The 14992-nt window shown below is 38.2% G+C and overlaps 1 protein-coding gene across 1 annotated transcript; it reads left to right on the top strand.

Annotated features, from left to right (window-relative positions):
* Window positions 1-4715: 4715 nt before the first annotated feature.
* On the top strand, window positions 4716-14597 carry LOC121956628 (cytohesin-2-like). Its single transcript, XM_042504945.1, has 13 exons — window positions 4716-4776; window positions 5624-5706; window positions 5976-6040; window positions 7418-7484; window positions 8757-8875; window positions 10026-10106; window positions 10267-10379; window positions 10753-10901; window positions 11458-11569; window positions 11695-11771; window positions 11887-11958; window positions 12211-12359; window positions 13755-14597. Exons 1-13 carry the CDS (start codon window positions 4737-4739, stop codon window positions 13831-13833), a joined length of 1206 nt encoding a protein of 401 aa, XP_042360879.1. The 5' UTR covers window positions 4716-4736; the 3' UTR covers window positions 13834-14597.
* The last annotated feature ends 395 nt before the right edge of the window (window positions 14598-14992 follow it).

The following is a 14992-nucleotide window of genomic DNA, read 5'->3' as shown; positions in this document are numbered from 1 at the left end:
GACAATTTTCCCTCTCCTCCGTCTCACTTCGTGCACCTGCGATTTATGCAGCGAGTGCACCATTAACACTTACTATTTGTGACTCGCTGCTGACTGTCAACACAACAGCTGCTGAAACCCACTTTGGAGACAATTACGTTCTGTTTTGACTGATATGGAGAGTGGAGCTGTATACTAACCAGTGCAAGTGTTTTAAACGTCTCTGTCAAATGCTACCAACACTTCCATAGACCTCAAGCTACTTGCTTTATGTACACTCCTCGGCCACTATGACACCTATGCCTGTACATTTAAATGCAATCGGGAACAACAGCTGCATCACATATTCTACCTTTACAAAGGTTGAAACCTTTTAGTTTTTTGTATGAACTTAATACAACTGTATGTTATGTCTGAGGTTGTAGTTTGGGATGGTGTTTTGCTATATAATGAAATGTGTTTCCAATATGCTTCCCCCTCACGTTGTAAATGTAGCTTGCAAAAAAAAAGAAACACTCAATTTAATGAAGTCCACTTAGACACCATGGCTTATTACAACCTCATAATAAATGTGTAGCTAAATCAATGGCTCTTTTTTTTTTTATGAAAGTAGAATTCATGGCTGAGCTTCAGATTTGCAGGTGTTCCTAATAAAGTGGCCACTGAGTGTAGATGATTGATGTGAGGGGCAGATTATGAGAACTGGGCACGGATGTGTTAAAGGTGCCACCAATACTGTGATTCATATGGACTTGTATCTCTTAGTAGTCCTTTTTAATTTCTTTATGGTTATGTATTTTCTCTTTACAGTCAATTTAAATTTCTTTGCAGTCAACGTGTCACCCTTGATGTCAGTTTGCATGTCTTAGTGATAGTTTTGCCTCTGGTTACATGTAGTCTTTTTGGAGTAAATGTATGGCTTTATGCAATTAATTTTGACACTTAGTATTCAATTTGTGTGTCTTAGTGACTCTTTTGTGACACTTTTGGCCATCTTGAGTCTCTTTGTTGTCTAATCACTTTTTTGTCTTTTTGATGTTGATTTATATCTCTGTCTCTTTGTGAATGCTTTTATCTCTTTACAGGAAAGTTTTCTGTCTTTGGGCGATTTGTGTCCCTTGCAGTCCTTTTTGAGTCTCTTGTTGTTGCTCTTGTGGTCCCTTTTTTTGTCTTTACACATGATATGCATTTCTTTGTGTTCATTTTGTGTTTCTGTATGGCCACGTTTTGTGTCTTCCCAGTTAATTGTTGTGGCTTTTTGACTGATTTGTGTCTCTGTATACTCTATTTATCTCGATTTGCAATCAATTTGGGTGTCTTAGTGGTCATTTCAAGTTTCGTGACGTCCTTTGTTTGTCATTGTGGTCACTTTTTGTCTCTTTGATGTTAATTTGTTCGTCTCTGATGTCTCTTTGCTGTCATTTCGAGCTCCTTGTTGCTGTTGCTCTAGTGGTCATTTTGTGTTTTTGCAGATGATTTGCATTTCTCTTAATGTATATTTCGCGTTTCTTTATGGTCATGTTTTTTGCTCTTTGAAGTCGATGGCGTCTCTTTGATTTGTGTGTGTTAGTCGTCGCTTTCTATATTTGTGGTTACATGTTGTCGCTTTGCAGTCAATTTTTTTACTTTGCTGTCATTTTCAGTCTCTTTTGGTCACTTTGTGCCTTTAAAGATGATTTGCATCTCTTAGTGGTTATTTTGCCTTTCTTTAAGGTTTTGTGTCTTTGCAAACAATTAATGTTTCTTTGCAGTGGATCTATGGTTCATAGTCACTTTGCAGTCATTTTAAGTTTCTTTGTGGTTGTTTCGCTTCTTATTATGGTCATTGTTTTGTCTCTTTGATGTTGACATGTGTCTTTGTTTAGTCATTTTGAGTCTCTTTATGGTCATTTTTGTCTCTGTGCTCTTTGCTGTCAAGTGGTGTCTTTTTGGCTGAATTGTGTCTCATCTTGTTGTTTTGAGTCTCGTTATTCAGCTGGTGTCTTTGTAGATGATTTGCATCTCTTAATAATAGTTTTGCCTTTCTTCTCGGCCATGCTTTGTCTTTTTGCAGTTAATGTATGTCTCTTTGCCGTCAATTTGCATCTCTTAATGGTCATTTGGTTTCTCTTTGTGGTGTGTTTTGCCTCTTTGCAGTCAATTCCTTTCTTTTTGCCGTTGAGTTGCACCTCTTTATGGTCATTTTGCGTCTCTTTATAGCCGTATTGTATGTCTTTGGTTAATTATGTATCATTATATATTATTATTTTTCCTCAATAGTTATTTTTAGTCTTGTTGTTGCTGTTTTATTGACTATCCCACAGGAAATGTTAACAGTCACTTCAAACAGAGGCTCTGGCGCAGAGCTCTCTGATCCCCTTGACCCCTGGGCCTGTTCCCAGTATTTCAGTTCAATAATTCATTCATGGTCAATTTTCTAGCAATGTTATCTTAGTACACTGTCCTTCTAAATATAAAATTCTGTGAACAAAGCATCCCTCATGAACAAGCGAATACAATGACTGCAAATGCATTGTCAGTCATACTTGTTGTGGTGGGCATAATCATGTCTGCATTGAAATTGTTTTTCAGTACCATTTTGTCACAATTTTTTCACATTTTGTCCCAGTCTGTGCTGCAGCCAACACAGCTGGAGTTGACATGATGCATGACACAACCTGTTTTCTCCTAACACTTGGATAGCATTATTCCCAACCACTGAATTGAAGTCCCCACTAAATATTTACACAATTTAATATACGTGTGATAAGTTGTGGGTCTCCTTTGTAAACAAAATAAATTTCAATTTATTTCATGAGTTGTTATGTTATTTTTAGGATGTGATTTATATCAAGAGCTCAGGATATAATTTCTTACAAATTCATGTAAGAAGTGTTATATTTTATTATATAAAGTTGTGGCCCCTTTAAAAATGGACAATTACTTCTTTAATCAACTGTTCACACTTACAGTGAGTGACCTCTGATTTAACTGGAAAGTCAGCATCATACAGGCACACAATATACGCACATCTTGCTTAAAATACACAGTAATCTTGAGTCATGACTCATGATGTTTAAAATAATGTCGAAATAAACAATATATTAATGCTGGCTACTTTAAATGTAACAGGTTTTGGATGTATTTTCGGTCACATTTTAACTTCAGAAAAAGAAAACAAAGATTATGAGATTCAGAGCAGATGGACCCAAATGCAGAAACTATACCAACGAGGGGGTGAAGTTCAGGTGGAGAAAAGGGCAGAGAAGCTCAGATGAGGGGAATACGGTGATGAGGCAGAACAACAGGCAGGGAGCCGATTATTTGGCAAAAGCTCAGGAGCAGGAAGGACTAACAAGGCTGATGCAGGACAGCTGTGGAGGTGGTACATGAGGGAGAGGCAGCACAGGAACACAGAAGGGGAAAAACACAGTAAACAGAAACCCAAAAACCAAGAAAACACTATTTTCTTTATAGAAAGCCAACATAGTGCAAACAAAGAACGATTTACTAACGAAGGCAACTTCATCATGAGTCTTACACAGACTCCAGTCTTCCCAAAAGTCTGAAAGATTCAGAATACAGTGGACTGTGACAGGTTGAAAACTCAGGCCTTATACCAGTAGCCAGCAGCAGCAGTCATATTCATGTTTCTGGGAATTTCTCAGATTTCAGGACATCTCTAGGATTTAGGACATTTGTTGGATTTTAGGCTGTTTCTATGATTTTAGCACCTTTCTAGGACTCTAGGATGTTTTCTGTAGGATTTTAGGAGGTTTCTGATTTCAGGACATTTTTAAGGATTTTATGAGGCTTCCAGGATTTTAGGACGCTTCACTGATTTTAGGATGCTTCAAGGATTGTAGGACATGTAAAGTGCTTAGCTAGGACTTCTGTGGGGGGTGTGGGGGATCCTCCAGTAGGACATTTTTGATAAACAAGCTCTATCTGGATGCTTTTTTATGCACTCATTTATACTAAAAGCACAAAAACTATTCACAGTGTGAATCACTTTATTTTGATTGTGAATTAGAAAATGGTTGGGGGGCCACCCAGCACCCTAATGGGTGCCAGATTTGGCCCCCGGCCGTAAATTGAGTATGACTGCCTTTTATCAACATTCTCTTGGGTGTTAAAAAGTATGAGGCCCCACTAGATGGGGCTTTATATTTAGAAATGAAAAGAAACCCCCATTTCAAGTTTTGCTTCCTTCCTGCATGTCTACATGTTCGACACCATTTCTTTCTAAACAAATGACATGGTAGTTTGGTCTCTATCATTTTATCAGTACAGATGTACTGTCATGACTGCAGTAACCACATTACCAGCACACTGGGATAAATCACAAGAATATTGGGAAAATAGGCCTACCATTACTTAATTCTACAGTAAAGTTAAATTTGGTGCCTTTTCATTTGTGATATTTGTTGTTTTCTTTAGAAATGCATCTCATGATATTTGTAGTAAAAGTATGACAATATTATTTGTTTGTTTTGAAGAGCTAGAATTTGTACTAATACACGTGTGATATTAAAAGTAGTGGTGTTGCGTAGCTGAATGAATGACATCTCTGTTTCTCAGTGAAATGTCTACACACACATACACTGACTGCATGTCAACATTTTGTCGTGCACGTCACCAGAAATGTTGCAAGAGACTGTTGAGTGAACTCGGAGTCTCTTCAGTGTCACAGAATGGCAGCGCCGGCCCTTTTTTCATTCTGACACACAGCCGTTTCCTGTACAGTCAGTCAGTCGCTGAGCACCATCAACAACAACATGGCTATACGCAGAAAAGACAGCTTCCTCTGGGGGAAAGGTATTATTATTCCTTTTAATCATAACTTTATATCATTACAGAAAACTGTTTCTCAAATAAAAATATCACAATTTTGAGAGATGATTTAAAGTAGACTATTAGTCACCTCAGATGCTGCTAATTTGCATTTTGTGGGTTACATACTTTTCAGTCATGTTGGTTTAAGTGTCGTGTGTTTTGCTTATATGTGGATTTTTTTTCTTTTTCTTTTTACTACAGATATTTGACAGTTTTGTAAATGTGTGATACTGTGATACATGATAATTGAAACAGAGCTTGCTATAATATGAATCAGAAATATGTTTCATTGCCAAGTACATTACATTAGGTACAAAACAATAAACATATAGGAAGAGTAAAAATAACAACTTTAAATAGAATAAGATATAAGAAAAAAATATAGAAGCAATATCAAAATATAAAATGAAAAATAGAATATAAAAACACAAAATGTGCTGTACGTACAAAAGGTGCAATGAAGAAATTGTACAGTTGTGCAGAAGAAGAAGTAGAAGTAGGCTATAGGGTGCAAAGTCCTGGACAAACACACCCACATTAAGATGAATTGTACTATAATAACCACAATGTACTCAAAATCAACCCATTTCAATAAAAAGAGGAACAAAAGCAGCTATTTTCAGCTCTTCTCTCATTCATTGACCACTTCTCTAACAAGTGGAGGATAAAGTTGTGATGTATGCTGGTCTGTGTGAGCAGTGTAGGCGTGAGTGAGGCTGTCAAGACAGTCCACGGTGCTGCATGTCTGCTGACTGCTTCATCAAGTATGTGCCACCATCCTGAACTGCATTTGTCTCAGTGCTGATGATTTTTTTTTGTGGTCCCTCAGCTCCACCGAAACTCCCCCCCGGAGAGAAGAGGCAGGGTGGCAATATTAAGATTCACAAGTCTGAGCTGCTGGATGACATCCAGGTACTATGGTGAATCTATCCCCCCAAGGTCTTGCATTAAAATCCCTCATTATTCTTCTCTGAGCACCCACACCTGGCAGCCTCTGCACAGCTTTTCACAGCACACATAAGTGTTTTATTCAGCAACTTTTAATTGAGTTATGAAGGATTTGAAGGTTATTTTATAATTGCGGGGCCCTGCGTCATCGCATCTTGTGGTGTATGTGATGTGATGACAAACCTCGGTACCAGTCTAACATCTCTGCTCTCTTTCTCGACTCCCTCTTTCAGAAGCTGAGGTTGGAGATCAGTCACATCATGCCAGAAATCTACAGCCCTGAACTGAGAGAGCAGAAGTGAGTATGAGCAAATCTTTAGACTTTATGAGTCAGCATGACCTCTTCCTCTTACTTCAGTGACACCAGCAGACTCCCACTCCACGAATTGCTCAGTTTGACAAAGTCATACAAGCAGCTTTATTGTGATTTTTGTATTTGAGTCAGAAGTCAAAGTAGTTTTCCATTAGATGCTGCCTCTACAGTTTACTCTTTAAACCTGATACTCGAACCTTTCAACCTCATGTTTTTACCTAGTTTCATGAAAACTCTTCACATGTGGCTCCCAGCACAGCCCTGTCAGATTCATTCAATCACCCCTTTCATGCCACCATATAATTCAACAACTTAATCATTAGACTACTTTGAAGTAACAATTTCAACCTGATTTCAACCATTCACCACTTTTAGCCGACAATTTTTATCATTTACCTATTTGGTTTTGCTATATAACAGACTGTTATATATAACATATATAACAGTCTGACACTGTTATATATATATATATATATAACAGTGACAGACTGTTGCAGAGGAAAACATTTCAACTGACAGGGATATCACTAATGTCCTGATCTAGCCTATGGAGGATAAAGTGTGGTTGTGCTGACATGTATTGCAGCAGCTCTGTGCATTATAACACAGTTACTGAGCACTGTAACAGAACATGAAGAGAAAGTCTTGTGCCATTTTGAGGATGTGTGCATGTGGCTTTCAAACTGCATATTTGGACTTCCTGTTGCTTTTGTCACCGCTTTGCGAAGGTGATAATAATATGTCAGTGGTATGACACTGCATCTCTTGCATGTTAGCCATGGTTTCTCAGTACTGTTACCTTCAACCCAAACCCCCAACACCCACGGCTCAATAAAATACACCCTCGTGAACCATGGAGAAAATGCTCCCAAGAGTTTATTTCACTATCTTATTGATTGATTGAAAATGATCATTTGAAATTGTTGATAGTTAAGCCATCTTAAACAAGTCAAAATATCAAATAACTACCAAACCTCTTAAATGTGAAAATTAGCTCTTTTTCTTCTTTTTATAACATTAGCAAATTGAAATATTTGTATTTTAAACTGTTAGACAGGTTGAATAATTAATCTGATGATATACTTTTCAGCCCCAAAAACTTGCGATGGTTTTGACTTTGACATGTTTTTGTTATTGTATGTCAAGCATATAAAAATACCTAATCTGCAATAAGTTATGCTGTAGCATCCAATCTCAGAGTGCATTTGCAAATATATACAACCTACGTAAAGAATAGCCCACCAATTTTACCATTAAGCAAATACACAGTCAAATACATAGTCCAATTTTCTCTGTTCTGTAAAGGTTCTTTAAAAGGTCTATATATTTATTTATAATGAAACTTATTATCATTTGTTGCAGTAAAAATGTTGTAAGGAACAGAAGGTTCTTACGAGGAAAAAAGAAATTCAACATGGACCCCAAAAGGGTGAGTTTATGTTGTATTTTTGTGTGTATTAATTGAAAAAAAGAGGATTTAATGGTTCACGATCCAGTTGATTTCTTGCTCTGAATGTGTTAGCTGTTGTGGGAGTGTTAAAGCTCTATGGGGCGGGGCATTTTTTAAATTTTGATATTTTAGCTGAATTCAGTATGATGTGCTTTATACAGTATTTGTGCACTTTTTCATGAGCAACAAACAACGATTTATTTTGGTCATCTGTATACCTGAACACACAGTGCTTCCAAAGAGATATTCTACGTGTGTATTTGGTGCTGACATGCCACATGCCGTTTGATACAGACTTTAAGTGGAACATAATGTTGCTTTGAGTCGCAGTAAAGGTACGGTATGTGAAATCATACTTTCATTTACTTCAGCTCTTCGCGATGTAAAGGTCAACAGTCAGATGACGCCCAGTATAACATCACACAAAGCAATGTAGATTTGAGTGATATGTGTGTGTGCGTGTGTGTGTGTGTGTGTGTGTGTGTGTGTGTGTGTGTGTGTGTGTGTGTGTATGATGTGCAGAAATGCAAACTACGCTCAGACGACCAAATAGCGAGAAATAGAGAAAAACCGCATCCTGTTCCCTGAAGTGGCGCAGAGATGCAACTTTACCACAGCAACCTCCGTCTTTTTCGTTGCTTCCTCTCTGCATCCTCGGTTAAAAACTCTTAGCCTGTGACCGCTCTGCGCTCAGACCTGGGGTCATGTATGAGTGGGAGGATGAGAAGTTTTCTTAGGGAAGACTTCTTAGGGTTAAAGGTGTCAAGTACAACTGATCTGAAGAACTACTCAGCAGGAGTACACCTTCGGCTTTGGCTCTTCACAACCTCTGAGATGCAGAGATTAACATTGTTCAGTATTCATTCAACCTTTCTCATCTTCTTCCTCTGCTAATTAATTACGGCAGTGACTCAAAAGGAGAGAAAGAAAACTTTCTACAGAGTCTACAGAGTAAACAGCACTGATAAGAATTAAACCCAAACTTTGACCAACATTTCACATGAAAGCTGTCATGACGTGGCTCTTACTTCCTGTCCTGCGACTCAAAACACACAAACAATGAAACATATAAAACCCTTCAATAAATGTATTAATAACTAAACTTTAGAGAGTCAAATGATACAAAATGCACCTTAAACAACCTTAACACCACATAAAATATAGATTACTGTGTGTAAACATGGACAGTGACACACTTCATGCTACTAGCTCCAAAAACTTTTAATATAAATCTGTCTGCCCAACTTTCAGGGTGTCCATTATCTGGTTGAAAATGACCTGTTGGAATGGCGAGCAGAGTCGGTGGCTGAGTTTCTTTACAAAGAAGAAGGACTGAACAAGACCGCCATAGGAAACTTCCTGGGAGAAAGGTACAATACGCACACAGTGATCAGGGAAAACATGTGCATATGAACTCAAAGGAAAGTCAAGGCTGAAATATACTCTGATGCCAACACAAAGCTACAAGGCAGGATAAAGCCGAAGTATTCACTGGTACAAAGGTTATGTTTGGCGTTAAGGTACAGCAGTAATGTTCAAACTGACTCAGTGCCTGTTAAACCATCTGAAAATAGTAAAAAATAGACAATAGACAAAATAGACACCACATTGTTTCAAAAGATTCTTAGTTTTTTTCTACAATTTTGAAGTAGGTTCTATTATGGGGGCATGCTAATCAATTAAAATGCATCTCCCCTGTTAGGTGTCAAATTGACCCTTTAAATTTAAATATAAATGTTAAAACTACAAACTACTAAACTAAACTAAACTAAAACTACATTTATTGTTTTTAACAATGTTAGCAAGTTTTACAAGAGAATATATTTCCTAGATTTTTTTTCTTTTTTTGAAGAAAAATCAGCTTGTCAGATTTTACAGTGCATGCTTATATACTGCACAGTCTGACCAGGCGTAGTAGAACATTTTTGGCTTTCTGCATTTGATATACTTTGTTTTGGGACATACTAAATCCTTTTTTTTTGATATACTATATAGTATAGTAGTATTGATATTGCAACCCAGGAATGGTGTTTCTATAATGTCATTATTTCTGTTTAAAACTAAAAAAACTGTACAGTTTTGTGCAGGAATGTGCCAGACAAAATAATTAACAAAAAGTCAGACTGGATTCTGGTTCTGGTAACAACTTTACTCAGAGATTTAATTTCAGTACATGTTTACTCTACATTTCCTTTATGTTTCAGTGGGAAATGTTGACCTTTTTTTAACTCCATTTTTACCTTTTGGTCAACATGAAAGAGTAAAATATCACTGTTTAGTGAAAATCATCAAGATCACATAAGTGTCAGCTTCTCATTAGGTCTGACAAATGAAAGGATGTGGCATTGTGTTATTATCTAAGAGGAGACTAGAGCCTTACCTTAACCTTTATTTTATCCGTTTCATTGCTTTCAGACTGCCTGGGGGACGCTTCTGTTCTGAGAGAGTTTATACATATCCCTTCACTTTATATTGTGCATTTTCATTTTGGTAATTGTTATTTTCTTGAATCACACACAGGGAGGAAATGCATCTGCAGACACTGAAAGCATTTGTGGGCCTGCATGAATTCTCTGACCTGAATCTGGTGCAGGCGCTGAGGTCTGTGTCACAAAATAACTTTGAAAGCCAGCATGAAATGTTGCAGCACTTTTTACCTTTAGTCTTGTTTTTCTGATGATGTAGAAATCCTCCTCCTCCTCCTTACCAGCATGTGTTTGACATTGTGTGTGTGTTTTTTGACACCTCCGCCATCTTGCAGGCAGTTTCTGTGGAGCTTTCGTCTCCCAGGAGAAGCTCAGAAGATTGACAGGATGATGGAGGCGTTTGCAACTCGCTACTGCGACTGCAACCCAGGGGTCTTCCAATCTGCAGGTACTAACAACAAAGACACTGTGTCTCGCCTGACTCACGCTCTCAGACAGCCCAATTAAAAAGTTTCATCACTGATTCATTAATTTCATAAAAACCCTCTAAAAGACAAGTTATCTGCCGTAAAGAGGAGGCATTTTTCTTTCAACAAAACATGAGTGAAGCCGCAGTTACATCCCTCGCTGATCAGAGTCAATAGATTGTTCAGTATAAGTGTTTTAGTTCTGGCAGCATTCACAGAAACCTATTATTTTTAATGGATGCAGTTTATACTGCTGAAGCAGTGATAACGAGGCACAGCTGAAAACTGTGGTTTTCTGCAATCTCTCTCTCTCTCTCTGTGTGCGTGTGTGTGTCTTTGTGTTGTGTGGAACAGACACATGCTACATCCTGTCTTTTGCCATCATCATGCTCAACACGAGTCTCCACAACCCCAACGTGAAAGACAAACCTAGTCTGCAGCGATTCGTTTCCATGAACAGAGGAATCAACAACGGGGAGGACCTGTCAACCGAGCTGCTAACGGTCTGCTGCCAATAACAAAACCAGTGTCTTAATATAGTCCTAGTAACAATATCCTGCCCACATTTGTTAAAATAGACTAAATAATCACTCAAGTACTGCACACGTGTTTGGAGAATATATTCAAAGCTTTACTCCTTAGACAGATAACTAACTGTGTACTCAGAGGCTGTGCTGTACTTTGAGATGAATGCTAATAGTCTATCTGCCAGGCTATAGGGCCTATTTTGAACACGGAAATGCTGAATACCCCAAAATTTTATATTGGTTGGTCAATTGGCATAATTATTATATATATATAACTTATTTGCATTATCACAATATTAAATTTGTTCTAATTTAGGAAATTCCACTTCATTTATCTTCACTTTTGGGTTTTTTTTATTCTTTCATTATCACTCATCCTCTGGGTTTTTACATTCTGGCAATGAACATTGGTGCTTTTCCACTGAAGTTCCACTGTGAAAAAAATGACTTTATTCCTTCATCCACTACTGAATAAATCAATTCCAAGAAAAAAACAAACCCAAAATTTGAAAATTTGATGTTTCTCTTCCAGAAATTGTACACAAGCATCCGCAGTGAGCCCTTCAAGATACCAGAGGATGATGGGAACGACCTCACGCTAACATTTTTTAATCCAGACAGAGAAGGCTGGCTGCTTAAAATGGGTGAGATAATGTTTGCACCACAAAGAAAATAATCTGAGCTGTCTAAATGAGCTCTTTTAGGAGGTTTTTCAGAGGAGATAACAATGAACAATTTTTCAACTAAATGCCTGTTTTCTCTGTTAAAGGTGGGCGAGTCAAAACCTGGAAGAGGAGGTGGTTCATTTTGACAGACAGCTGCTTGTACTACTTTGAATACACCACAGTAAGTCATCTTTTTGCTGCTGCAAAACATAACATCAACAAAACATGTAAATGTCAAAAGTCCTACTGGTGGACGAAAGGTTAAATCTGTATTTAATTTCTGTCTCTTCCTGCAGGATAAAGACCCAATCGGAATTATTCCCCTGGAGAACCTGTGTGTCAGGAAGCTACAGGACACAAGCAAATCGGTAGAGCAAATTTTTACTTTTCCTATCACAGTGTATGAAAGAGTGTTTAGCTTCCTCTCACACACACACACACAATCTGCTGCCACAGAACTTAATGAATCATACAGCAGCTTCTAAATGAATATCTAACACAAATGCTCAAACAGTGAGTCACGAGGCTATCAGAAGACTAATAAAATAAACAGAAGGCATATGCACACAGTAACACCGCCACATGTGTCCGTGTGTGTCTGTGTGTGTGTGTTTGAACAGTATTGTCTGGAGTTATATAACCCCAAAGGACAAAAGATCAAGGCCTGCAAGACGGAGAACAAAGGCAGAGTGGTGCAGGGTAAACATCAGTCCTATAAGCTCAGTGCAGCCAGCGCAGATGAACGGGACGACTGGATAGACGCAATCAGGTGAGAGCGGTTGATGCTGTGGAGAGCACGTGGGAAGCCATGTGTCTTCAGTGAGTCGGGTTTGTTAAGTTTAAGATGTGACATGCATCACAGAGGGTTAAAGCAAGCAACAAAGACGCTGAGGATAAAATCATCTGACCTCCAAATCAAGCTTGTAAACTTAAATCTAAAACAGCAGCTGAGTTTTACAGTATGCACCATAGTGTTTTTTGGCTGGTTGCCAGGCAACAGCTCAGAGCCAAGAAACAGTCAGATGCATTAATGGCAAGTTGTCATTTTCACACTAAGGGTTTTGTAAATATTAAACAAACGCCTTGTAATATGTTAATCAGTGAGTTTTAGAGGTGTTGATGGGCAGATTTGGCTATTTTTGGATGGAGCCAGGCTAGCTCTTTTCCCTTGTGTCCATTCTTTATGCTAAGCTAAGCTAACTGCGTGCTGACTGGAGCCTCAGTGAAGAAACAGATATGATAGTGACATCAATCCTCTCATTTAATACTCTGCCATGAAGCAAATAAGCATATTTCCCCCAAATTATTGCTGTAATTTGTAAACCAAACCAATCAAAAGAAAATTTGTATCACGTACACGATGAAGCTGATTCATCTCTAGTTGTGTTCTTTCTGCACTGGTTCTGTCCTTACTTCTTCTCCTCTTCATTGCCTCCAGTAGGAGTGGAGTTGGTATCATGCTTTTGCTTCATTAAGAGCATGAAAACAATAGCAAATAATGCACTGAACAGATGACAAATATTCATTTTAGCCATTAGTTTGACAAGTGGCTCAAGCGGCCGTGAAACTACAGTAACTCACTCATTCCTGCCTATTTACAAAGGAGAGGGAGAAAGCACTTTGCTGCTGTCAGAAGTTATCTGTCATTAATTTTTCACAGCGAGCAAATGTACTTGTGGTGAAGAGTGTGTGAAAAGTGTCTCATGGTCAATGTAAGAGTCCTTTTAAGTTTTTCATCCTTTTTGCACATCACAAAGCTGCTTCATTTACATGCGTCAGTGCATGCAAACGCTAAATTGTATTAGAGAACATCCCATGGAAACAGTTGACCTAAAATCTTCAATCAGATTGAGAAAAAGTGTGCATATAAATGCAGCTACCAATGTGTTAAACCTTCACGCCTGTTTTCCTTCCATGATGCCGGCATGCTATTTAATAAAATCACACACTGGAGCAGCATGATGCCTACGTCGTTTGGTTCGGAGTAAACGTGCCAAGGAAAGATAAAGAAGGGACTAAGCAGCAGCCTTATAGCATGATTTCTGTATACAAAGGGCTAATGACCGCAATACAGGGAAACTCTTCACTTAGGTGGCATACAGCAAAACTGCTACGACTAAAGCATGAGCTCAGTTTCAAACTGATTTTTAATCTTCTCTTTTAGGGCGAGCATCACCAAAGACCCTTTTTATGACCTGGTGTCTCTACGAAAGAGGAAAATCATCAGCAACACTTCCTCATAGGACTGTAACACTGGACATCAGAGGAAACAACATTGGCTCCCGGATGACAGGTTTTTATGGATGACTCATCATGTGATTTTTATCGCAGAGACTGTGATAAAAACCAGAAACATAAAACCAAAACTGAATTGGATTTTTTACAGAAATGTACAAATAAGGGAACGAATAGTAGGAATAGGAATAGTGAACAAGTGACTTGCTATGTCAAGTCCTCATATTAATTTTGCAAACTGAAGGCACCAATGCAGCAACTTCAAGGGGCTGAAAATTCTACTGACAAACACCTGCTACAGAGGCGAGGCCCAGAGAGGTGGCACTGGCTCTGCTTGAATCCAATTGGCTACTTCTGGTGCCCTGTCAGAGTCAGAAGGTGATTGGAAGTGAAATTCTTGTTTGAATCATGGATGGGTTTCTGAACATGCCTACTGGGTGCAGGTTCTGGGCCCCTGCAACTGGACCTCTGTATCAAGTGACTGATCCCAAAAACATGCACAACAACCACAAAGAGACTCAACACGTCTAAAGGGGGATGCAAAATGACTAAAGAGACAAAATCTCTCAAACCATAAATAAAACAAAAATAAAAATAGAAGGCGACACAAAATTAACCCAGAACAGATGCAAAACGCCTAAAATGGGATGTAACATTGCCACAGACAAGAAAATGACCACAAAGAGACAGGAAAACATCTAAAAAGGGATGCAAAATGATCAGATACAAAGTGACTTAGCTGACATGGGTGAAAAAAAACTACAAAGAGATACAAAAAAACCCCAAAGTGAAGAAAAATGATGGACAGGAATGACAAATTACCACAAACACAAAAAATCTTTTTAGAGACAATAGAGAAAGGCAAACATTTTTTTAGAAGGAACACAAAAGTAACCCAAAAGGACCACATAATGACACAAAATGATTAAAAACAGTTGGGAAAACAAACGCAAAAAGATACGAAATGACTGAAGAGGGACTCAAGATGAACAAATAACAACAGTGACACGTTATAACAGAAAATGGATGCAAAATGATATGAGTCATGTAAAACCGCTGATTGGATCAGTTGGAAAAGCACTTTGTTAAACCTGTTCTGGGTGGTTTTGCTGGAGACCTCAGACAAAATCTTTTTTAAAAAGCAGTTCTTATTTAATTTCATATTCT

The sequence above is a fragment of the Plectropomus leopardus genome, chromosome 17 (assembly GCF_008729295.1).
Source record: "Plectropomus leopardus isolate mb chromosome 17, YSFRI_Pleo_2.0, whole genome shotgun sequence".
Lineage (NCBI taxonomy): Eukaryota > Metazoa > Chordata > Actinopteri > Perciformes > Serranidae > Plectropomus > Plectropomus leopardus.
The sequence above is the reverse complement of the archived record's forward strand: the minus strand, read 5'-3'. Positions and strand labels throughout refer to the sequence as shown.

Excerpts from the sequence above, each read along its gene's own strand:
- LOC121956628 (XM_042504945.1), top strand. The coding sequence starts at position 4,737 with ATGGCTATACGCAGAAAAGACAGCTTCCTCTGGGGGAAAG. Across the intron at positions 7,485-8,756 it reads TCAACATGGACCCCAAAAGG|GGTGTCCATTATCTGGTTGA; the intron begins GTGAGTTTATGT and ends CCCAACTTTCAG. Across the intron at positions 10,902-11,457 it reads TGTCAACCGAGCTGCTAACG|AAATTGTACACAAGCATCCG; the intron begins GTCTGCTGCCAA and ends TTTCTCTTCCAG.